This window comes from Gobius niger (genome assembly GCF_951799975.1).
Source record: "Gobius niger genome assembly, chromosome: 16".
Lineage (NCBI taxonomy): Eukaryota > Metazoa > Chordata > Actinopteri > Gobiiformes > Gobiidae > Gobius > Gobius niger.
The window spans coordinates 26610858-26636877 of record NC_136867.1 but is presented as its reverse complement, the minus strand read 5'-3'; the positions used below and the strand labels follow the sequence as shown (position 1 = coordinate 26636877).

The 26020-nt window shown below is 40.9% G+C and overlaps 2 protein-coding genes across 3 annotated transcripts; one reads left to right on the top strand and one right to left on the bottom strand.

Moving 5' to 3' along the window:
- Positions 1–2830: 2830 nt before the first annotated feature.
- slc5a6b (solute carrier family 5 member 6) lies at positions 2831–14304 on the bottom strand. The gene is made up of 16 exons (XM_079573483.1): positions 14099–14304; positions 12177–12634; positions 11308–11373; positions 11157–11208; positions 11011–11078; positions 10778–10932; positions 10181–10321; positions 9818–9947; positions 9515–9603; positions 8504–8616; positions 8342–8412; positions 8171–8257; positions 6494–6657; positions 4294–4397; positions 4099–4220; positions 2831–3191 (listed from the first exon to the last, which is right to left on the bottom strand). Exons 2-16 carry the CDS (start codon positions 12525–12527, stop codon positions 3066–3068), a joined length of 1839 nt encoding a protein of 612 aa, XP_079429609.1. The 5' UTR covers positions 12528–12634; positions 14099–14304; the 3' UTR covers positions 2831–3065.
- A 121-nt stretch (positions 14305–14425) lies between these two features.
- cenpo (centromere protein O) lies at positions 14426–21252 on the top strand. 2 transcript variants are annotated; one of them, XM_079573570.1, is made up of 6 exons: positions 14426–14495; positions 16411–16565; positions 17604–17742; positions 17818–18089; positions 19477–19636; positions 20870–21252. In XM_079573570.1, the coding sequence occupies exons 1-6, from the start codon at positions 14474–14476 to the stop codon at positions 20977–20979; spliced, it is 858 nt and encodes a 285-aa protein (XP_079429696.1). In that variant the 5' UTR covers positions 14426–14473; the 3' UTR covers positions 20980–21252. The 2 variants fall into 2 exon arrangements, with proteins under 2 accessions (XP_079429696.1, XP_079429695.1); XM_079573569.1 differs by having other exon boundaries at positions 14426–14513.
- The last annotated feature ends 4768 nt before the right edge of the window (positions 21253–26020 follow it).

The following is a 26020-nucleotide window of genomic DNA, read 5'->3' as shown; positions in this document are numbered from 1 at the left end:
AATGTTTTTTTTCTGCATTTGTGGCATTAAAATATACTAAAAAGCATTACATTTGACTTGACTTGAATTACTCGACCCTCCACACATTTGTCACATTTGTCAAAGCAGCTGCTCCACAGCTTGAGAAACCTTAGTTAAAACAATATACAGTCAATGCGGTACATTCAGTGATGGTCAGAACAGCCTTATGCTTTATCAGGGCTCGGTACCATTAAACGATACCAGTCTGGTATAGAAAAAAGTTTAGATTCTACCCGTATGGAAAAAATGTAAGAATCGAAAACAGGAAAAGGAAAAAAATAATTTATATATATATAAAAAATCCCCTGTTGGTTCAGGGAGAGCGTTAAAGTAAGCAAGTGCTTTATTTGTCGTTGTACAAGAGTAAAACTAAATTGTGTTCAGGTGTTGGTGTGGGCCGACCTGACCGGCATGTTTTTGGAGGTTGGGGAACCAGAGTGTTGATTTCACTTTCCTCTGATCCTCTAAAACGGTGCAGCGCCTCCTGGGTTTGTCCCCGTTTCAGAGCATGGTTTCCTGCACTGGTCAGCTCCACCTCCTCCTTCCTCTTCCTCTGTATATATAAATAATTTTTTGGTAACACTTTAGATTAAAGTCTGCAAATTCCATGTGTAGCTACAGGGAACAAGAAAGTAACAACACATTAAAGGAACAGGCCACAGTTTTTACATTCTGAGATTATGTTCTTACCTGAGCTTAGACGAGTTGATGCGTATCTGTCTGGTCTTTGTGCGTGTGCTCAGTCACTCATTAGCATTTAGCCTCTCCTAGCAAAGGTATAGCTCCAAATTGGGGTGAAGATAGAAGCTACCAAGCTGTCCACGTTTGTCCTATTTAAATACAGTTACGTGAAACGTTACACGATCCAAGTCTAAACAAAATTAAACATGTGGATTTTCTAAGCCGATAAAAAGGGGCAGTATATTGGGAGGCGTAATAACACACTTCGAAGTCCGCGCAGTAATATCATCAAAGGACTTCTAAGGTGTTACTACACCTTATTTTGTGTAACTATACTTGGATCGTGTAATTAATATGCTACGACATTTGCGTGACTGAGGGCACGCACAAAGACCAGACAGTTACGCATCAACTCGTCTAACCTCAGGAAAGAACATATTTCAGTGTGTAAAAACAGTGGCCTGTTCCTTTAAAGGAAAACTTACCCTCAAATCAACCTTTTTTGCTGATAAACTGTATAAATGAGTGTCCAATAGTGTCAACAAATCCTGGTCACAATGTTTGCAATTTAGTGCAAATAAGTAAATAGATCAACTTTCTGCCTAAAAACGTCAGTGTGGCGCCTCTACAGGTGAAATGTCTGTACTGCATTGAATGTGGTGCCACTATAGCCTGATAAACCACACCCACCTCTTTCTGTGTGAAAGAAGGTGGGTCTGGCCACACAAAAACAAACAAGTGATTGGCGGCTAAGGCCAAACCAATCACGACCGTCACAGAGAAATGACATGGTTAAGTCACTCGCTGCACCACTGTGTTGTTAGTTCAATTAACATTAACCAAAACTAATCATGGATGGATTTTGCCTCGCGTTCTCCCCGTGAGTTTATATTCAGTTCATATTTTTTGAATTGGACTACGGCTGTCGTCACGTCCGCTAATTGTTAATTGCTAATTGGTTTATATCACTGACAATCTGTGCGCGTTAGACCCGCCCGTTCAAACTGTTCCAATTGCTCCGTGACCAGACTAATTCCCTGCGTGGAATGGACAGGGAAGAGTATGGCAGAGCCAGGCAAGTGCCTCCACTCCCGGTCATGTGTCGGGGTCCAACATAAAAAATCCCATCTATTATTAGCATTGACTTTTCGGAGGTGTAAAATCTGATGTCAGTGTGGAAAATCTGATGTCACTTGCCCTGCAGCACAAACACTCCAATGAACCGGGGAGGGAGAGGGCTGTTTACCTGTCAGGTGACTCAGGCCTGTCAATCACAGACCCATAACCCCCCCTCCCTCCTTAGTCCTCCAGGAAGTGGTGGGGGGGGGTAAGGTTTAATAAAGGTGTATAGCCCGCGCTCACGTGTACATTAGGTTTGGTGTATTTGCGCGTTAGTTATGTGGTCATTTTCCCCAATAGGTGGCGTTCACGATTTAGAATGTGATGATGTCATAATGTCAGATGGAGGGCAGGGCCAATACAACTCTATGGGAGAAACGCAGTTTTTGGAAGAAATCTCCAAAACGAAAAATGACAAATGTTTTTCCTCTTCAGTATTTGATCGTGATCGGATTCACAAACCTGTGATATTATTTTTATGTCTGAAAGTCCTTTCTATTGGACAACATCATGGTCATGTTTTCGCATATTGTCACCAGTTTTTGACATTTTTCAGAGATAATAATTGGACATTAGTTCATATGTGCCGACAGAGGAGACGATGAACTTTGTGACAGTTTTTGTTTCATGTGGATTCCTCCAGTAATGACTGAGATATGAGCCAAAAAACAAAGACATAAAAATATGCATTTTGTCAGTTACCACTATAGTTACCGTCAGTTGACCTCCACCTCAGTGTTAAACTATAGGCTCTTTAGAATGTTGTGATGTCACGTGAACGCTACCTATTCATAAAACTATATGATTTTCTCCCTATTTTTCAATTTTTTTTACACATATTCTTTGCAATTTATCTCCCAGCTTATTTTTGCCATAAATTCTCCCAAATTACACCCCATTTTTCACATATTTCTTGTACATTTGCAGATCTTCCACACATTATTGTTCTGTTTTCTGGTTCTAGACGACAAATATTTTAGTATCAGTATCGAAAAAAGTATTGTTAAAGTACTGGTATTGAAAAAAAACGTACCCAACCCTATTTATCAGTCTTGTTTATAATCCATTCCTGTTATTCAGTTGAAATGTTCATGTAGTGTTTTGTTCTTGCATGTAGCTTTGAAACAGTCATTTTCTTTAAACAAAATGTATAAAAAGATGCTCTACTTTATGCTCATTTATCAAAAAATAAATTACAAACAGTAACATTTTCTCCACAAACTCAGTCCATTTGATCGTCTTCATCAAACGCTGGTCTCGTGCTCCGTGTGGTTGGCCGGAGTTTCGGGCAGAAAGCTCCTGCTCTCCTCCTCCTCTTCTGAAGATGGGACGTCCTGCTGCGAGGGGTGCAGGCCGTTACTTTCCTTCTTCTGGAAAAAGAAAGATTTTGGGTTAGTTGCACTTAAAGGGGCTAGATGCAAGTTAGCCATTTTATACTCACTACTGCCACCTCAGGTCATACGTGTAACTGCACCTTCTATATTAAGCTCGTGCATGACGGCACTTCAGACCCGAATTAACACCTTTTTGAGTGACAGTGCAGGATTTTAGAGGCAGTTGTCGTGAACAGGGCTCATGTGTAGAAGAAGCATAATCCCCCTTCCTTAAAGGGACTATACGGAGTTTAAAAATGTTAAAATTAAGTATTTTCCTCTTCCTACATGTTCCAACAATGTCCAGACCTGGGCTCTAAGGTGATAAGGGAGATGCCTCAGGTGCACTGTGGAGCGGGTCAGACTGTTTTTAATGCAGGCTAGCTGATACCATAGAAATGCGCTAGCCTAGCACTAGCCCCACGAAACTCTTCAAATATAAGAACTGCATGAATTACAAAAAAAAAAAAAAATCTCCAGAAATCAACAACACTCTGGAAAACTAGGAAATGAGGCCCTATGTCAAAAATCCTGAAATATCCCTTTAATATAGAACCTGCAGTTACGCGGAAGACCTGAGGTGGCAGTAGTGAGTATAAAATGACCAACTTGCATCTAGTCCCTTTACAGGCAATGCTACCAAATATTAGTTAAATGTGTGTAAACTTTCGGTTTTGTGAAAAGTAATAAAAAAAATGTGCAGAAAATTCTCTCTCTCATTTTCTGGCATTTGACAAATAGAAATATTTTTTAAAATTCAAATTGACCTAAAAGAAATAAAAATTATTGTGGTTTCATGTCTAACAGTGCAGAAAAAAATGTAAATGTGTGTTATGAAGTGTATGTAAACATATGGTTCTCACTGTAAACAATGTCACGTCTATTCTTCTTAATGCACACTCACCGTGGGAGCCAGCGGCGTCGCACAGCAGAGCTTCTGTTTGACGTGTTCAGGAAGAAAAAACAGCAGTTTCCCCAAAAGAGGAAACACAGTCCCTGGAGCCACGTCCCCTTCCCTCATCGGCCCTGAACACAGCCACACATTCGTTTGCAAAGTCAGAGACCAAAGGCTGTTGATTTGTACGTTTTGTAAATGCACCTGTGATGAGGCTGACGGTGAGTCCGATGACGACGACACAGAAACAGGTGAAGCCGCCGTACCACATGTAGGACAGAGAGTAGAATCTCTGCAGTCCAGACGGTCTGACAGCCCAGAGTGGAAGAGAAGAAAGACATTACGCAAAATCTATTACACGCTCAGGCAGTAACAGTGTCTGGCAAACGTGCAGGAACAACAAGGCAACATCTATAAAACATTCAACAAATCCGAGTCAATCACTTTTTACATCTTTAAACCATGTTCTAAATCTTCCTTGAGTTGTATGTTCCTGAAAGGGGCTCGATGCAAGTTAGCCATTTTGCACTCACTACTGCCACCTCAGGGCTCATGCGTAACTGCAGCTTTTATATTAAGCTCGTGCATGACGGCACTTCTGACCCGAAGTAACAACTTTCTGAGCGACAGTGCAGGATTTTAGAGGCAGTTGTGGTGAACAGGTCTGAGCTCATTCTACACATTAGGACATGGCTGGAACATGTAGGGGGAGGAAATTACTTTTAGTTTACTTTTAGTTTTAACATTTTTATGTTTCATGTATAGTCCCTTTAACACTTGATTCATCATGACCATCTCATTAGTGACTAATGCTCAATAACTACTTAACAATGAATAAGTTAAGTACATGAAGAAGAAGAACTATTCATTACGAGAGAGACAATAACTGTAGTAGTTAATAAGTTATTAAGTGTTAGTCACACTTAAAGGGACTATACAGAGTTTAAAAGGTGTTTTCCTCCCCCTACATGTTCCAGCCATGTCCTAATGTGTAGAATGTCCCATGTCCCTGCAATTAATCGAAATTCAATTACAATTTCGATTATTACACTAAACGATTACAAACTTAGCATGATCGAAAAAAATAAAATAAATAAAAAATAAAAAAATATATATATATATATATATTTTTTTTGTAAGTAACTTTTTTTTTTTTTGCAAAGTAGACTCATTATTTTTATTATTTCATGGCGCTGGGATTATTTTCTCTTTGGATTTCACGTCCCATGGCTCATGCTTTTGCTTGACATAAAAACAAACAGCGCTGTGTGATGACATCATCAGGCCGCGCTGCTCAGTTTACTTGCGCAGGTGTGAGGGCTGGCCAGCAGGGGGCAGGTGTGAAACAGAGACCTCTCCTTAATCAAGGCAAACTTGAAACGAACTTGAAATCATTTGTACTTTTATGACTGTTCAGGAAACAGAAAATATTCAGCATAGTTTTTTTTTTTAAATGAATAAATATATAAATAAAATAAAGACTTTTTTTAAAGGCAACAAATATTTCAATAATTGAGCAGCCCAAGTGACTGCAGTTACGTGTAAGACCTGAGGTGGCAGTACTGAGCATAAAATGACCAACTTGCACCTACTCTCTTTAAAGGAACAGGCCACCCTTTATAAATACTGAGATATGTTCTTACCTGAGCTTAGAGTTGATGTGTCGTTGTCTGGTCTTTACTATATTGCAAGGCGTAGTAATATTACTACGCCTTGCAATATAGTTCCCTTTTCATCCGCTTAGAAAATAGACATGTTTAATTTTGCGTGACTATACTTGGCTCATGTAACCATATTTAAAAAGGGAAAGCGTGGAAGAGCTTGGTCGCTTCTATCTCGTCTAAGCTCAGGTAAGTACATATCTCAGTATTTAAAAATAGTGGCCTATTAAGTGTTAATCGTAGTTATTATGAAGTGGGACAAAGTGGTGTATTGAACTTCAGATTATGTTATCGTGACAAGCCTACATCCAAATCAGTATAAATATTTGCTTTGCGGCTTCAAAAAACATGCAAATCGCGCCTGAAGTCATCGCCTGTGCAGCAACGTGACCGGGAAAAACCCTCTATTGGGGGAAAGTTCTGCTCAAACCTTGTAAATTTATGCAACAATTTCCACAAATGCAACAGAACTTATATAAATATAATTTTCTTCCTTCTTGTGCTTTCATAAGACCTTCATATATGGGACACAGCACACATTCTGTCTTTGGATCCTTTATACAAATGTAGGTTAGAAAGTATTATATTGATCTTTAAAAAGTAGTGGAGCAAAAGTAAAAGTTCTCTTGTGAGTAATGCAGCAACATATTTAAAAAGTCAACTCTATTTTCCGAACACACATGACTTAAAATGATAAAAATGCAGGTTTAGTCCACAGTGAAATGATTTTGGACTCCCGGTACCTCAAAGCCACAGTGGTGACCTCGGAGATGGTGGCGTTTGTGAAGCTCAGCCCGGATCGACAGTCTGAGACCAGAGTCCTGGGTCCTGAAGTCTTGGTCACGATGCTCCCGATCCCCACCCAGAACGAGAGAGCGAGGCCTCCTGCCAAACCGGCCAGAGCTCCCTGAGAGACAAACCAGGCACAAGAGCAAATAGGTGTGTTTAAGACGAAGTGCGAGAAAGAGTTTGTGAATAAAACTATTTTCTCTTTAGTCGTGTGATTGTGTCGCTTTTTTTCATTGCGCTATTGTTGCTTTTCCGACATATTTTTGTTGCTCTTTTGCCACTTTTTTCGCCTTCAGAAAATGTGCTTGGTTCACGTGGGGGTTAAGAGGTTAAAGAGACTAGATGCAAGTTGGTCATTTTATACTCACTACCGCCACCCCAGGTCATACGTGTAACTGCACTTTGGACCCAAATGAAATACTTTTTGAGTGACGGTGCAGGATTTTAGAGGCAGTTGTGGTGAACAGGTCTGAGCTCATTCTACACATAGTATAGTTCTACGTATAGTCCCTTTAACATTTGAAAGCTAAGACCTACAAAACTGATGCAAATGGCTCTTTTTCCTTGCGTTACTGCGGTGTTGTCACTTCTTTTGACGCTCTTTTTCATCACATTTTTTCCATTGCCTTTTTTTGGGTCACTTTTTCTTTCTCTCTTGTGGCTTTTCTGTTGCATTTTCATCACATTTTTTTTTGCGTTTTCATGCTCACTTTCTTGTCAATTTGTCACTATTTTGATGAAGTTTATTTTGAAAGTTTTTGGATTTGAGTCATGCCAAACTGGAGAAAATGTGCTCAGTTAAGGTGGGTGTTAAGAGGTTAAACAGACTTTTTATGCCACAGACAAGTGTCTACACTGCCTAAATGAAATATTAAAGGGACTATCAGACCTGTTGACCACAACTGCCTCTAAAATCCTGCATTGCCACTCAAAAAGGGGTCTCTTCGGGTCCAAATTGCGGTCATGCACAAGCTTAAAGAGGGGGTATTATGCTTTTTTCAATCACATAGCACCAGTCTATATCACACTACAATGATGACGAAACCTTCTGTTGGTCTGTAAATGCAGTAAATTAGAATAACTGCCTTGAATAAAATTGCTCTTTCAAAATGGCTGTAGTGAATGTCTTGAAATAGGCCTCTGCCTCTTTAAGAACCTCTGACCCTTTCCGACACGCCCCCTCCACACGCTGTCTGTGGCATCAGTGGGGAGGGGGTTCTGCTGAGGAGCAGTGGTTGGTTACTCGGCTGGTGACGAAAGCTGGGAGGCGTCTCCAGGAGGTGGGGTCTCAGGCAAACCTATCCCTAAAATGGCCGCCATCAGAGTCTTTACAGATTACTCAAAAATACGTGAATGTGCCAAGGCAACACTTCAGGCATGTTTTTAATGAGGGAATGACATAAGAACATGATGTAAAGCTTGAAAAAGTCAATTTTGCATAATACCCCCACTTTAATATAGAAGCTGCAGTTACACATATGGCCTGAGGTGGCAGTAGTGAGTATAAAATGGCCCTCTTGCATCCAGCCCCTTTAAATCCATGTCTTTCTTTGAGATTTTATAACGTGTATAATCTATTAACCCTGTAGTTCACGCCTCTACACACATGTTCGTCTGGTATTAGCACTTACAATGGAGTTGGCCCAGGGAAAGAACATGCCCAAACAAAACAGGCCAAGGACGGGACCCCCGACCATCCCGAAGATCTTCAGAGCCACCTGCAGGCAAACAATAATACAGGATTAAAACGAGACCAGAGACGAGTGTTTGTGGTTGTTATACTTCAAATAAAAGCGGTTTACCGGAAGCACCGAGTCTCCCATGAGGTGAGTGACGTAAGCCATGGCCAGACACAGCAGCCCGTAGAAAGCAGCTAAAAGATCAACATTAAGGATAAGAAACAATCATTTATTAAGGGCAGTTTTTTGTGTCTTTAAGTCCAGTTTTTTGCACAAATGACTGACCCAGAGCTTTGGACAGCAGCGTGGCTCGTCTCTCGCTCATCGAGGGAAACTGAGGTTTGATCAGGTCTTCCATCGTTACAGTGGCCAACGAGTTAAAGGCAGAGGAGATGGTGCTGCAGAAAGAAATAGAGCAGGTTACCAAGACAAACTCTCGGAATTCGCCACTGTCTGCCCAGAAAAAGATAAACGCTGCCATCAAATAAAGTCACACTCTTTTTCTTTTGGCCTTGGCAGTGTAGGATTGAGTTCAGTAGCAGCACGATTTTGAGAAAAAAAACTTATTGCGATTATTCTGACTGCACTAAGCTGCAAATATACAGGTGCATCATATAATAATAATATAATGGAAAAAGTGCATTTACTCCTGATATGTAGCCTTTATTTGTTATCATTTGATTATTATGGCCCAGCTTGAAAAAAACCCAAATTGAAGAATGGACTGTACTTATAATAAAGGCTTTTTATCCAATATTAGTTTCAATGAATAACAGAATATAACAGAAGTAAATGCACTTTTTCATGATATTCTAATTATATAGCGAGCACCTGTACTATAAACTGCTGTTACACATCATGTTACTCATTTATTTTACTTAAAAGGGACTATACGGAGTTTAAAAATGCTAAAATTATGTATTTTCCTCCCCCTACATGTTCCAGCAATGTCCTTATGGTGCAGAATGATCCCAGACCTGTTCACCACAAGGGTTCGGGTCTGAAGTGCCGTCATGCACGAGCTTAATATAGAAGGTGCAGTTACAAGTATGACCTGAGGTGGCAGTAGTGAGTATAAAATGGCCAACTTGCACCTAGCCCCTTCAAAGTGGACATTTCCTGCATAAGGATCTTAAAAATAGACTGAAAAACCTCATTTTGGGAGCCTCAACTTGGATATTTTGCATTTTATCATTTGAAAACATGTCTCTGAAAAAGGTTGATTGTGCAGCCCGAGTTCAAAGTGCTGATACATTGTAATACAGATGACATTAGTAAATACTTAGAATGTAATACCTCAAAGCAGCACTGAACAGACAGGCCACAAAGAGGCCGGGGAGCCCAGGCAGCCCCTGCAGCATGTCCATCACGAAATAAATCACCATCTGAGAGAAACAAAACACAAAGACTTAAGCCAACTCTTCATCAGTTCTTGGGTGGTTATTCTTTCTTATTCAGGAGGTTTTACGACCCCAGAGGGAGCCATGGATATGAAGTTTTCTGCAGAGGACAGTCCTGGTTTAGTCCTTTTCTCTAGCCTAGCTTAGCTCTAGTTTATTCTGTTTTTTCAGGGCGGTCTTGTATATTGAAATGACTGACCGTATCTGCTTTATTTGAGACCAGTTTGTCTGAATGATCCTCTCCACAGTATCGTGCGAACATGATCAGCCCCATCACGCAGCTCAGAGCCAGCGCCAACTGCAGCGACGGGAACACCATGTAACACGACCTGGAACCACATCAAACAGGAAAAAAATTACATAGTAAGTTTAAATTAAACAAAGAAACTTGTGACATTCTGTGGATCAGTATGTCTGTTTTCAAATGCCCTCTTTTAACTCTTTGTTCCTTTAATATTGGGAGACTGTTTCATTCTAGTTTTCATTTGATCTTTACTATTTGAGTGTGTTTTCTGATGTTTGTAGCACTTTAGTTTCTTTGTTTTTGTTTATTGGCTCTCACCTGACCGCCTCCCTCTCGGTGCGGGAGCTCAGGTACCTCTGCACCTGGGACTGGTTCACTCCGTACAGCGCCCACATCAGGAAGACGCCCCCTAGTGCCAGAGTCCAGAAGGTGTGCCGCTCCGTCGGGTCCGGATTTAGACTGGACAAGAACAGCAATGCATCGGTTTTATATAGCGCTTTTCTGGACACTCAAAGACATCGTGTAATCAAATGCTGTCTACGTTTTATCAATCAGTTGTTGCTGGTGTTCATTTTCAAGCTGCCATCTGCTGGGGCAATAACACATGTGTCAAAAACCATAGCAGGCTGGACAAGCTGGTTAAGAGGGCAGGGTCAGAGGTGGGGGGTTCACTGGACTCTGTTGAGGCAGTGGTTGAGAGGTGCATGGGGAGAAAGTTCCAGGCCATCCTGAGTAACACCAGGCACTCTCTGCATCCATCCATCCATCCATCCATCCATCCATCCATCCATCCATCCATCCATCCATCCATCCATCCATCCATCCATCCATCCATCCATCCATCCATCCATCCATCTATCTATCTATCCATCTATCTATCCATCTATCCATCTATCCATCTATCTATCTACTCACTCGAGGCCAGAGATGCGTCCGCCTTCCCAGACCTTCCTCCAGACTTCAGACGGGCCTCCGGTTTGATAAACGCCCACCGCGATCACCGCCACCTGCCCCGAGAACATCACCAGAGTCTGGAACACGTCCGTCCAGATGACTGCCTTAAGGCCGCCCTAAACATCACAGGAATGAGAGATTTTACAGATCGCCTCTGCTCCGTCTGGCCTGTTCCTCTCATAGAAAAGTCTTACCAGTGTAGTGTATAAAGTGCAGACTAATCCCGTGACCAGAACCGTCCCCCATAGTTTAAACCCAGTGACTGTGAACAGAAAAGAAGCATTTCATCGCTATACTTTTGAATTTAAAGCAATAACATGAACTTTGTCTTTAATCTTACCGGCATTAAGTGCAAGAGCAGGAGTATAAATACAGAGCCCCATGTAGACAACCTGTTACACACGAAGACAGAAAACATGTCAGATAAATAGGCTTCACCCTTTATTGAAATAACAAATCAAAGGCACATTCTGGAACAAACCCTCACTGACCGTTTGAAAGATGAAGGTGAGGGTCCCGCAGATTCTGACAGTTTTACTGAAGCGAAGCTCAAGATACTGTAAACAACACAGACTGCAGGTTTTAGGTTCATTTTAGTGAAGGTTAGTTACATAATGCCACACTACGGGGTCGGGATAATGACGTTGTTTTTTTTAAAAGTAATTTTCCGCAAAGTGAGAGCTGTGAAAATAAATGCTAAGCCAAACTCAAAGCCAAATACGAGTAGATTTATTGAAAACTCACTATAACATGTAAACATAAACACTGTATAACCAAAAAAAAAATCTTCGATAAAAATAGCCTAGAAAATAAGTATTACAGCGCAAATTTGAACTATATTGATACATGCGATATGGTCTCATTCCATATGTTATTTAAAAATATATCGTTATATTATTATTATTTATGGATATATTGTCCGGCCCTAGTCCAAACTCATTCCTAAGAAATTTCTATTGAATGTTTTTATCTGATGTAATGTTATTCAATTATGCGGAAAGCCATATCTTTGCACAATTCATTTACTTTTGGTTAAAGCAGCACTAAGTAACTTGTTTACCTTAATAAATCCTTTCCGTAGTCCCTTTGTGGGTAATTAATTCAAGTGTTTATGGAATGATTGGAGGGTCTTTCATCTGCCCCTGGTGTCTCTGGCCAGAAAACCACAATTGAAACTTTGCTGCCACCGGGTCAGAGCCACCAATACACACTAACGGAATCACGAAGAAGAAGCTAACAGGCTAACGGGCAAAGCTAACTGCGGGCTAGAGCCACTTAAACAGTATTTACAGCCAAGTTTGAGGGAAAAATGATCTCCATCTGACAGAAGGACTCGAGCACCGTCTCTTATCTGAAATACCTGATAGGCACTCGACAGCTTTAGCCTGTACAGCACAGGAATGAAAACATGCGCCGGAACGAGGAGTCCCAGGATGTAGGAGCACCCGATGAACCAGTACTGCGTCCCGTGGGTGTAGACCTCAGCCGGGACGCCGATGATGGCCACGGCGGACTGGAATGACGCCATGAGAGACAGGGAGACGGGAAGGCACCCCATGCTCCTGTCCGCCAGCAGAAACTCCTGCGTGGTCCTCTGCCGGCCCCCGGACAGGGCGTGGTACAGCCCTATGGCCAGGGAGGCGCCCAGGAGCACGGCGAAGATGGCGTAGTCCGCGACCGTGAAGGACAGTTTGTGGTGGGACGGGTCCATTGTGTGGAGGAGGGGGTGGAGGGAGCCAGAGTCTGTGCTCCACCAGCGGGACGGTAAAGGGAATAAAGTTTAGACTGGCCCTGGTCCATCAGTCGCAGTGAAGCAGCCTTGAAGAGAGACGGAAAGTGTGTCAAAGTTACACAGGCAGAATGTTATGTCTAGATCAATATTTTGGCTACGTGAATTAATAAAAGCTGTTAAACCCGCACTCATCACACTGCTTACGATTCAAATTCTTGTAATAACTAAGCAATCCCACTTTGATTTCAGCTGAACCCTGAGCACAGAGAACTGGAGCTGGTTTTGGCTCAGATTTCCTGTTTCTTTATGTTCCACTAAAAGACAAACAGCACCAACCGCTGTGTGTAAAAGTCAACAGAAACTGACCTCTGCAGCGCAGCAGTCGGCCTTGAGAAAGTGCAGTTAAAACTAAAACATCTCTCATTTATTCATTAAATTATTCATTTCATTCATTATTCATACAATAATTCAGCTTGAATGGTTGTATAAATGGCATCTAAGAAACTTACCTTTATAATTAGACTGCCACGGACTGTTATCATCTTCTAAATGTATTTTATATATAAAAAAAAATGTTTTCATTTCACTGTGAGGCACTTAGTTCCAACGACTGCCATTGCAAATGTGCAATTTGGAGTTAAAGTTGGCTTGGCTTCTGTATTACAGGATCAAACAGTAAATATAATTGTCTGATAAGAAGTGTTGGGCAAGATACTTAACAAATGTAATACATTATTTATGACTGATAACAGCCTCAACACTGAAATATGTTTGTATTGCATATTACTGTTTCAAAAATGTAGCTGAGTTACACTACTTTGAGTTACTTTCGGCAAAGTATAAAATGAATATAGTAATAAAGCCACCGAGCAAAATTGCAGTAAAATATTTCCTTTTTCTGTGCTATCCCCATTCTCTGGTGTTTTGTTCTGCAAGCATCTGCTGATCTTATACACCAGTGTCCAACTTGACTTGGTACTGCACGTTATTAGGGGGGAGTTTGGCGTTTTTTAATTTGTACATTTAAATGCACTTGTAACTCGGGTTACTTAAATTGTAATGACTAATATGTTCCTGTACTTTGTGTAAGTAATACGTTATATTCCTTAGTTAAAGAAAAAAGTAATTTATTTTTGCAAGTCGTTACTTTTGTAATAGATTACTCCCAACACTGCAGATAAGCCTATACAATTTTCTGTAATGCTTGTTAGACATTAAGATAAATACAGAAATACATCATCATATTTACACAAAACAAAATCAGTAGTTAATATGTTATTAGCCCATTCATACATAATAGTTTCAGTAGTATTAAGCGATAAAATACGAAATAATTTGGTAGTGAATCCTGTCACTGGGTAGAATCATAGGGGAGACAATCAAAATTGCGCATTTAATAACTGATTTATAAAAAGTTACAATATAGTGGAGGAAGCTACTTGTCTGAATATTGTCAAAAATAAATGTACGCAATCAAAAAAAAAAAAATCTTCTTTTGTAGTAAACCCGCGGCACTGTGTCACAAATGTAGGTGAATGTGTCACACTCACCTTCCCACGCTGCGCTCCTCTGTCGCCATAGTTTTCTCAACTTCCGACGCCAAAATCCACAACTTGCGCGCGTGCAGCTATTGTGAAAACTTGAAACACATTGTTTTAATTCACAGCCGGCGTTTCCATGTCGTTTCTGCCGCTGCTTTTCCGCTGACTCGCATTAATCTCCCGTCCATGTGATCGTCCCTAATGTTTTGAAGTTTCTTCCGGGATGTGGTGTTTGTACGTGATGACGTTTTGGGTAAGACGTAGGAACATCCGACTCGTGAGCTCGCGAGCCGCCAAAATCAAAAACTTTACAACAATTACCGAAAAATATACGGATTTTCCAAGTGTCTTGTTTTATTGAACTCAAGATAAACTTTGCGGAACATGGAGGGAGCGTCATCGAAAGGTAAAAAAGAGTTGTTTTGTGAGTTAATGTGACTAAAAGCCCGACTCCGTGGAAGAAGTTTGTTTGCTAACAGTGGCTAACATCATCATACGTAGCATCATAACAAACACAACCATATACCCAGGGATTCTGCAGGACATTATAAGTCTATGAATAAATTGTGACAAAATTAAGGCATTAAACGTCATGAAAAAGTAAGAAAACTAAAGATAAAAGAGTTAAACTGGCATTAAATCAATTCTTTGGAGGAAAATAATGGCATTGCTCTACTATAACCAGTGTTGGAAGGAATATAACATAATACTTACACAAAATACTGTAGTATATTTGTCATTAAAATTCAAGTAACTCAAGTTACAAGTGCATTTAAAGGGTTTGTATTTGTGCGTGAACGAAAAAATACCAAACCCCTCCAAATAAAATGCAGCAACAAATCTAGTTGAATACTGATGTATATAGGGCTGTCACAATAATTACTTTATCAACTTATCGTTCAATACATAACAGATAACCAATACATTTTTGGGCTTGATATTTATCGTCTATACATTTATTAGCTTTTTCCCCTATTTTTTTCTTGTGAAACTTTGATTTCTAACAAGCAAATTAAGCTACATGATATTCCATGTTTATAGAGTTCGGGAATGTCAACAGTTACCATGGAGATCAGCCATCTTTGCAGCTGTTAGCATACATTTCCATAGACTAACATTAGCTAAAAACAGTATAAAAAATGGAGAAAAAAAACCAGTGGAACGACTCCGTTAGCTGCTGAGATACTGCTGGTAAATACATGTAATTCACTGTGGTCTCCAAGTGTTTTAATGTGAACAATATCTCCAGTATTTTAACTTTTAAAATCTCCATTAGTTTACAATGGCTGCTAATCCCATAATGCTTAGCGATATGACGTCACATTCCCGAGCTCTATTGCAGTTTGTGTGGTATTTCAGGATATGCTGATGCGCTTTTAGAACAAAGGTTTATTTTTTTTATGCCTGAGAGTTGACAGTTGACAGTATCCAGTATCGTTGGAGTCAATAATATGGTTTATCACAATACTTTCCTGCCTCAATATATCAAACTTCAAAATGGTTATCGTGACAGGCCTAGGTGTATATACTATCAACCATGTCACCGTCATCAAAACAAAACTCGAGAGAATGGGGAAAGCAAAGGCAAAGGAAATCCCTGACAGCACTTTTACTCAGTGTCATTATTACTATATTCAGTTCATAATTAGGCAAAAGTAACTCAGAAGTAACTCAAAGTAGTGTAACTCAGCTACATTTTTGAAACAGTAATGTTATACAAACACATGAAATTTTTAACACTGTAACTGCTAATATAGAATATATTACAATTTATAACTTGACAACACTGACTATAACATTAGCATAAGTTTGTTGAAAATCCAAAAGTTACACATTACACATTCTTCTGTTTGACTGAATGTTTGCAAATCTTGAGAAATAAAATATGCACAGATTTTTTTTGCGATTGTGGCATTAAAATATAGTATTAGGGCATTAAAACTGGCATTGACCTCTTGACCCCCGCCTTAACCGGGTGTATTTTCTCCAGCTCTACCCAAATCTTAAAGCTTCTGGATCGGAGCTTGCAGCTTATAGGCCCGAGTAACGCCTCATTTAAAGCTAAGACCTACAAAACTGATCTTTTTCCTTGCGTTGTTGTAGTCAGTTATTTCACTTTATTTTTCATCTCATTTTTGCCACTATTTTGTTGAGTTTTTCTGTTCACTTTTGATACTTTATTGTTGCGTTTTCATCCTAGTTTTTGTCGTTATTTTGAAGAAAGAGGTTTGTTAAGAGGTTTGACTTAGAAACCCTATATTTATAGCCTGACATAAACTTGTCGTGTAAAGGAGGATAATCTTTCTTGTGTCTGATTATAGGGGTTTTGAACCATTTGACGTTTCTGGAGGCGCAAGCGAGAAGCCGTAAGACTGAAGCGAAGCAGCAGCCGAGTGGAGCGTCGCAGCTGAAGGAGAGAGTGGAGGAGCTGAAGAAGCAGAGAGACCGACTGAAAGCGGAGATAGAAGTGCATCAGGTAACCAAGGAAGGACCTCAAAGGGATATTTCAGGATTTTTGGCATAGGGCCTTATTTCCTAGTTATCCAGAGTGTTGTTGATTTCTGGAGATGTTTTTTTTATGTAATTCATGCAGTTCTTATATTTGAAGAGTTTCGTGGTGCTAGGCTAGTGCAAGGCTAGCGCATTCCTATGTTATCAGCTAGCCTGCATTAAAAACAGTCTGACCCGCTCCACAGAGCACCTGAGGCAAATCACTTATAACACCAGACTAACTATATAAATGTCTGTGTCCATAGAATAATGTTTGGAATATAACTGACCTGCATCACATGAATGATCGCATTTTGAGGGACTATTTTCTAGCAGATCACTCCGCCGCTGCGTAGCTTATACAACCACGAAGCTGATGCTGCTCAAATATAAGGTATATATATATATATATATATATAAGTTTAAAGTAATAGTCTGTAAGTTTAAATGTTTTACAAATGTAATAGATTGTGTATAATTGACCGTCTGGGTTCGAAATTTGACTTAACGTAAGTAATATTAAATTAACAAATTATATTTTTTTGCTGATCCCGGGATGCCACTTTGACCAATGAGACGAGCTTTTCCTGAAAATTCTGTTCCTACTCTCCTCATTTTGCAAACGAAGAGTGGCTTTCTGGTCCAAGAGGGGAGGAATTTAATTGTTTACTTTCCAATCTCTCCTAACTTTGCAAACTTACAGACTATCACTTTAAATGCAAAATGGTTCAAATTATTATATCGACACAGACATTTATATGGTTAGGCTGGTGTTATAAGCCTCAGGTGCACTGTGGAGCGGGTCAGACTGTTTTTAATGCAGGCTAGCTGATACCATAGACATGCGCTAGCCTTGCACTAGCCTAGCGCCACGAAACTCTTCAAACATAAGAACTGCATGAATTCCAAAAAAAAGATCTCCAGAAATCAGCAACACTCTGGATAACTAGGAATAATCCTCATTCAACTAGGGCATTTTTTGCTGTTGCTCATCGTTAAACTGCACAAATCTTTTCACAATCAGAGTCTCCAGAAGCTGCGGGCGTCTCTGGACAAGAACGAAGACGCTGATGTGAGCGAAGACTCTGAAAAGTCAAAGCTTCTGAGGCTGATGGCGAAGCAAACCCAGCTCAAAGACGTGCTGCTGGCTCACCACCTCCTCGGTAATGATGAGCCTCACTCCTCTTCTTCTAATCTCCAAATATGCTTTAATTTGCTCCTTCTCCCTTCATTTTTAGGAGGTTACGATGTCGTCAAGACCAACGAAGACAAGTCTCTGTGTTTCTCGCTGCCCACTGCGTATCAAGGCACGATGCTGGACACGTACCACGTTGAGATCGACGTGAAGCGGACGGTGCGGATCTCCCGACACAGCGTCCCGCCGTTTATCGACGTGGAGAGACTGGCCAAGGAGACGAACATGCAGGAAAACATCAGGGGCTTTTTGGACGCTCTCAGCCTCCATCTCAACGCGTTCTCCGCGCGGAAGCAGCAGCTGAAGCTCGTGAAGGTGCCGCTTTCGGATTATCGTTGAGATGCTCTGTGGTTCTTGTCATAGTTTATCACCTCTTTTAGCAGCAGCTCATGAGAATACAAGACTAGAGCCGGGTACTGTAAATGAAACCAGTCTGGTATTAAATCAAAAGGGTACAACTGGTATCGAAGCAGGTACAGAAAAAAATGCTTTTGTTCATCAAAATTTAAAAGAAAAAAATGTGAAAGACAAGTTGAAAAAAGAAGATTGAAAGAAAGGAAAAAAATGGGAAAAACATGGGGAAAGATTTGGGTACATTTGGGGAAGAAAAAAAAAATGGGGGGGAAAGACATATTGGGGAAAACGTGAACAAATTTATTAAAACTGGTGGGAAAATAAGTGTTTTTCTGCCCTTTTGTAGTTAAAGGAAGTTTCATAGTTGTTTCACCTCAAACAAATTATACAAATGTAAAATAAATTACATAGAAGGTAAATTAGTAACTTAACATCATCAGTTTTATAACCATAAAGCAGATTAATGTTAATGTACTAATTTCCCTTTGAGTAAATTACTCAAATTTACTCAAATGAGTAAGTCTTTGTTTCCTAGAGTGCGAGAAAAATGGATTTGGAGAAAACAGATTTTGAAGTTATAAAAACCTATGAAGGAAATCCGATTCCATCCATGCATCCATTTTTTTCCGCTTTATCCGGGGGCCGGGTCTGGATAAAGCGCTGGGGCAGCAGTCTCAGCAGAGATGCACAAACTTCCCGATCCACACACACCTCCTCCAGCTGTTCTGGGGGGACCCCGAGGCGACACCAGGCCAGTTTGGAGACATAGTCCCACCAGCGTGTCCTGGGTCTTCCACGAGGCCTTGTCCCACTAGGACATGCCTGGAACACCTCCCCAGGGAAGCAATCAGGAGGCATCCGGAACAGATGCACTAGCCACCTCAGCTGCTCCTTTTGACGTGAAGGAGCAGCGACTCTGCTCTGAGCTCCTCCCGGGTAACTGAGCTCCTCACCCGATCTCGAAGGGTGCGCCCAGCCACCCTGCGAAGGAAACTCATTTCAGCCGCTTGTATTGGCGATCTCGTCCTTTCGGTCATTACACAAATCTCATGCCCACAGGTGAGTGTGGGAACTTAGATCGATCGGTAAATCAAGAGCTTTGCCCCCGACTCAGCTCCCTCTTCACCACAACAGTCCGACACAGCGATCGCATCACTGCTGACGCCGCACCGATCCGTCTATCGTGAAAAAGCTGATTGTGAATAGAAATAAATTTGTGTTTGTTTAGACCCAGTTCAAGCGTATCAACGTGGCAGCCACAGACAGAAAGATTCATATTTTTGTGTGTGATCGATTCCTTCATGCAGACACACTTCCTGAGTTATATTTCGTCTGTGTTTTCTCCCAGGATCTGCACAAGTCGGTGGAGGTTTTGGAGAGTAACGCCCTGTGCTCTCTGCTGGTTCTGCTGCTCACGACCCCGAAGGAGAGGACGGCCCTGCTCTGTTCACTGGACTATTCTGACCTCACCCGGAGCCTCCCCACACGCGTCAGTGTCAAGGGTGAAGGTGAGGACGACGACGGACACTGAGGTCAAGGTTAAAGGAAACATTAAAGGCCGAGTGAATTTCTTCGTTATGAGATCAATAAAGGTTTATGTTATCTGAGCTTATCTTACCAGCGGCAACTCAAGTCTCCTACTAGTCTCCAGGCCGGTGAGATAGGCCTTTAGTCTCCTCTGGGTCTTGCAGCTAGGTTGAGACTTCTGTCATTTTCTAGACGCTTGAGATTCCTTGTGTTTCTTTTGCAATTATTATGTCTTTTTTATGATAGTTTTTCATTTGAACTAGAGATAATTTCATTGTGCATTCATGTCTTATGTTTTGGACATGGTTTGCTTCGAGTTTCACATAATTTTGTCCAATTTACACCAGTGGTTCTCTTTCCTAGACAACATTTTTTTCAATTCTCATCAACTTAAAGGGACTATACGGAGTTAAAACATGTTAAAATTAAGTATTTTCCTCCCCCTAGATGTTCCAGCCATGTCCTTATGTGTAGAATGAGCCCAGACTTCACCACAACTGCCTCTAAAATCACTCAAAAAGGTGTTATTTCGGGTCCGAAGTGCCGTCATGCACGAGCTTAATATAGACTCTGCAGTTACACATAAGACCTGAGGTGGCAGTAGTGAGTATAAAATGACCAACTTGCATCTAGTCTCTTTAAAGCTGTAAAAACACTTCATACTGGCCGATAAAAAGGCCGATATCTCCAGAACCTTTCAGTTTTTTGCACTGGAAAGAGTTCCTATATTAAATGTAAAGGTAATTTGAGAGATTAAAACAAAACAAAACATCAAGTTAAAGTACTTATAATATTGGCCTATGTATCAGCTATCGGGCAACCCCCTTCATATCGGTCGGGCCCTATTTTATGTGATAAATAACTGTTGTTTGGGTCGCGGCTTGTCCTTGTAAGGTGAGGGTGAGTCACGAAGCCAAACAAGTCCATAACCTAACCTTTGGACTCTTTTTAGTCTTGTTTGAGCTTGTCTGTCTGTGGAAAGTTAAATTCATGGTGTGATACTTGTTGTGAAAACAGTATGAATCACTGACAGAAAACACAATGTTTCCAAAGACTGTTTAATGAGTGAAACTTCCACATCTGAAGAGTCACTTCTTTCTCTCAACCTGGATTTCGAAATCACCAAAACTATTGTCATTGCGTTATTGGACATTAGTCAAAAATCAGTCCATGTCTTCACACTTTTAATGACATTATAACATCTGTATTTCCAGAGACGGACCTGTCGGACTCCCCTCAGTGGCAGAAGAACGTCGCTCTGCTCCAGGAGACGCCGGTCCACGAAGCTTTAACCGCCATGAGGGAAACCAGGCACATCATTTAAAACAATTCATATAACAAAACACTGTACAGATTGAGAAGAACCCTTTTACATGTAGATATACAATCAAACAAAGCGCTGTTCACTGACCGAGGTATGTAAATAATATGCAGAAACACAATACATTCATGCAAGTGCAACAAAGCAACTCGTGGGCATCATTATTAGTCAAATGTAGCTGATTTTTTTCTCCTTAAAGCCACATTGTGTAGCATTTTACTGAATAAACAAAGCACAAAAGATAAGCCCTAGTTTTAAAATGTCTTGTTTGTGAAAAATCCCTTTTGTCACAAGTATTTAGTGGGTCAGTTGCAGCATGTAACCCGGAATGTTCCGCACCCTGGCTTTAATTCCACTGAAATCGAAGGACATTGTTGCTGATAGAGTCGAAAACGTGCTGCGAATGAAATCTGATAATGATGGCCTGGGTAATGTTCAGGTATTGGGGGGGAAAAAAGTTTAGGTACAACGGGTATCCGGAATAAATGAAAGTATCGAAAGCAGATGCCGAAAAGAATATTTCTTTAGATGCTGTTTGTCCAGGGACAGCATTAAAGGAAGTTTCAGCTCAAATAAATGATTCCCCCCCCCCCTAATTTTTGCCCAATTTTTGTTTGTTTGCCTATGTTTCCCAATTAGTATTTTTTTTTCTGCCCAATGTTTGTCCTATTTTTTTTTTTTTTAATTTCTAAAAATAAAATTTCTTCATTTTGCCCAAATTTTGCCCAAATTTTTGACATTTTTTATAGCTAATCTTTTCCCTCTTTCCCCAAAGAACATGTTTATCTACAGCACCTGCAGTAATTTAACCCCATTCATTAACTCAAAGAAAATGCCACATTAGATTATTTTGAAATGTCAGTTCAGCATTAATTCAGTCATTTTTTTTAAAATATACTGTTGTCGATGTCAACAACCTTTGCAATAAAAGTTGGACAACTGTGAAAGTTGATGCTACAACGCTCTGTAATTGATAAATACCAAGACACCACAACAGTGTTTCCTTAGCTTTGCAAAAGGAGTGAAACAGCGCCCCCAATTTGACGCGGGTGGCCAAAAAGTGAACTGCATCCATATTTACCATTGAAGAGAGTTGGTATGAACGGTCACTCTCTGGCGGGCCAAATTTGACCCGCGGGCCCCACTTTGGGCACCCCTGCTCTACATCATTCCAGACTAAAATGCTTTGTCCGTTTTGTCCTCCGTGTCCTTTAAGGCGGCTCCTCTGTCGAATCCGTCCGACTCGTCTCCCTCAGCATCTCCATGAACTCCTCGACCCGCCTCTGCAGCGCCTCCATCTGGGCCCTCCTCATCCTCTCCATCTCCTCCCTCGCCCTCTGCCGCCTCAGGGCCTTCTCCTTCTCCGAAATCGAATCGATCAGCGCTATGTTCTTCATCTGCAGGAGAGAAACGCTGCTTTGGCCGACGCCGCTCCTCTGCCGCACCGGCGCGGAGACGGACCTGCTCCGTTTCTCCTCCGCCTTCGCGTTCCTCCTCGTCCCGTAAGCCGTGCGCACCTCCCTGAAGCTGCTGAACTCGTTTATTTCACTCATCGCCACGTCCACAGTCGCTTTCGGCTCGCAGATTCTCACCGTGCCGATCTTCCTCTCCTCCTTCCTCCAGAAATCCTTCCTCTCCTGCAGCGTCTTGTAGGAAAACTTGAATTGCCGGTCGATGAATTGGAGTTTCTGCGCCCGATCTCGCTCTGCCTTTTGGTTCAGCACTTGCAGCTCCCTCTCCAAAGCGCTCATCGGTCTTCTGTTCTCAATTTCCATTTTAAAACTCACCAAAAATCACCAGCTCCTGCTTCAGCCCTGGTACGTGTTGTTTCGTGTTATGGGAGTAACATAATGAGGCATTGTATTTGAGCTGAATGGGAGGCTGGTAACTGTGTGTTGACATGCCCAAAGTGTAGGATTTCAAATCGCCTGCACGCTCCTGTCACGATACGGGGACGTTAGGGAAAACAAAAGCTCAACTTGTGCAGAGACAAAGGAGAAAAGTGAATGTGTGTTTGCTGAGTGACACTTTCAATCCTTGGCTTGTGATGACTTGGGTTAACACGAACATTTCAGTTTAATTAAATTATTGTAAGTATGTTTTCTGCTTTTCTTTACTTTCTGCCTCTTGGACATTCACGTAATCGCCTTAAATCAAGGATAGCATTTATGCAACAGTGGAGAAAATGAATGTGAAGGACATATTAAACGATACCAGTATGGTATGGTATCGTTCAGGTATTGGTATCGGAAATGAAGTATTGTAAAAAAAAAAAAAGGAACAGTTCCCAGCCCTATCCACAAGAGCAGTTTAATAATATGTCTAAGTATAAGTCTATATCAGAGGGTGAGTGTTGAGCATTCGAGCTTCTGCAGAGCTGCCCTTCTAGCGATAATTGATCAATTTATTAGAAATTTAGAATGAGGAACTGGTTATTTTATCTTAAATGAAGCATAAGTCATTTAAAATCATAACGGCGTTCCATTGTAATAACAACGTTTGTACTGTTTTTGATATCACTTTATTATAACTTAACTTAATTTAGTACAATGTAATGTGCTCTGTAACAATGTGTAATAACCTGTATCTATGAGTTAGATACACTGTGGAATAACTTGTATTAGTACTCTGTAGGTACATAATGTCATAGGACACAAGACCCTTAGGGTTAGGGCTTAAAGGGACTATACAGAGTTTAAAAATGTTAAAACTAAGTATTTTCCTCCCCCTAAACGTTCCAGCCATGTCCTAATGTGTAGAATGAGCTCAGACCTGTTCACCACAACTGCCTCTAAAATCCTGCACTGTCACTCAAAAAGTTGTTACTTCGGGTCCAAAGTGCCGTCATGCACGAGGTTAATATAGAAGGTGCAGTTACACGTATGACCTGAGGTGGCAGTAGTGAGCATAAAATGGCCAACTTTCTTCTAGCCCCTTTAAGGTTAGGTTTGGGGTTAGAGTTATGTCTTATTACATTTTGTACCTACAAACTACAAATACATATTAATCCATTGTGTATCCAACCCTTCGGTACAGGTTATTACACATTGTTACAGAGCGCATTACATTGTACTAAATTGAGTTTGGTACAATGTGTCAAGGTTAGTGGCCAGACCGCCTTTGCGATGCCCAATCCCGTCAGACCTGGGAAGCTAAGCAGGGAAGGGCCTGGCAGGACTTGGATGGGAGACCGTTTGTTAACACCAGGAAGCCTAGCTAATGTAGTACGTGAGTGAGTGGTTGGTGGTGGTCGGAGGGGCCAATGGCGCAGGCTGGTTGCCGCGCTTCCGTCAGTCTACCCCAGGGCAGCTGTGGCTACAAAGGTAGTTTACCACCCCCGAGTATGGAGTGAATGAATAGTGCAATGTAAAGTGTCTTTGAGTGTCCAGAAAAGCGCTATATAAAACCAATGCATTATTATTATTAGTGTAAAATAAAGTGTTACCCTAGTTTCAAACCGGGAAAACTGGAGGAAACCTGCGCAGACACGGGGAGAACATGCAAACTCCGCACAGAAAGGCCCTGTGCAAATTGTAATTTCTTTGTAATTTATAGAAACGCACATATTTAAATGACACAATACCTGACTTAAATTTCATCATTAGTAAAAATGTTATCTTGAAATATCTGAATTGTATCTTAAAAATGTGCAAAGTCTTGAAGGTTCTGGGTTCGATCCCCACCTGAACGGTGCCTTTCCTTTTCCACATGCAGACACTCAAAGCAAGGAACCACTCACCCATTCACACACTGGGGGCAAGGTTGGCGAAGTGTCTTGCCCAAGGACACTTCGACAGTGTTCACCTGCGGGAGCCATGATTAGAACCCCTGACCTTCCGCTCACGAGAGGACCCGCTCTGCCACCTGCGCCACTGTCGCCCTGTGTGGAGTTTGCATGTCCTCCCGTGTCTGTGTCAGTTCCGCCAGTTTCTCCTCCCACTAAAAACATGTACAATGGGTTCATCCTCCGGCCAGGTGTTTCACATCTGGAGATGGGTCCCCGAGCACCGGCCCACGCTGGCCCCAGTGGCAAAGAGGACGGGTCAAATGCAGAGAACGAATTTCCCTATGGGGATTAATGAAGTTTACCCACTTCACCCACCTACTTTGGCCTTGAGGCGGGACATGGACTTGGAAGAGGATTGTTTTAATCAAGAAAATGTGGATTCAACAAGGTGAGGAAAAAACTAGAGTATCTTATGTACGATTAATGAAAAAAAAAATCACACAGGGAGGACACTGCATTAACCTCTTAACTCCCGCCTGAACCGAGAGGATCTTTTTCCTCACGTCATCAGATTTTTTTCCCATCATTTTTTTGTTGGGTATTCAACTCATTTTTGTAACTTTATTTGTCATTTTTTGTCACATTTTTATGACATTTTTTTGTCATTTTTTTGTCATTTTTTTGTCATTTTTGGTCATTTTTTGGTCATTTTTTGGTCAAATTTTTATCAATTTTTTGTAATTTTTTTGTCACATTTTTGTCGTTTTTATGTCACATTTTTGTAAATTTTTTTGTCAATTTCTTATCACATTTTTGTCACATTTTTGTCATTTTTTTGGTCAATTTCTTGTGACATTTTTGCCTCTCTTTCATACATTTTTCGTCACTTTTTGTCACATTTTGGTCACTTTTTTTGTCATTTTTTGTCATTTTTTTCGTCAATTTTTCATCAACTTTTTGTAAATTTTTTGTCACATTTTTGTAATTTTTTTTGCCACATTTTTCACATTTTTGTCATTTTTTGGTCAATTTCTTGTGACATTTTTGCCTCTCTTTCATACATTTTTCGTCACTTTTTGTCACATTTCCATCATTGTTTTCGTCTCAGTTTTGTTGCTATTTTCACTGCTTTTTTCCAGAAGCTTTTGGACTGGGGTGAAGCCAAACTGGAGAAAAAGGTGCTCGGTTCAGGTGGGAGTTAAGGGGTTAAATCCAAACCATATTTTGAAAAAAATGTCCGCTGCCCCTTTAAAAGTCTTAACGCTCAGTCTCTGCTCCTGCCCCTTGATCTCGGTTTGAAACAGCCTGAAAAACACA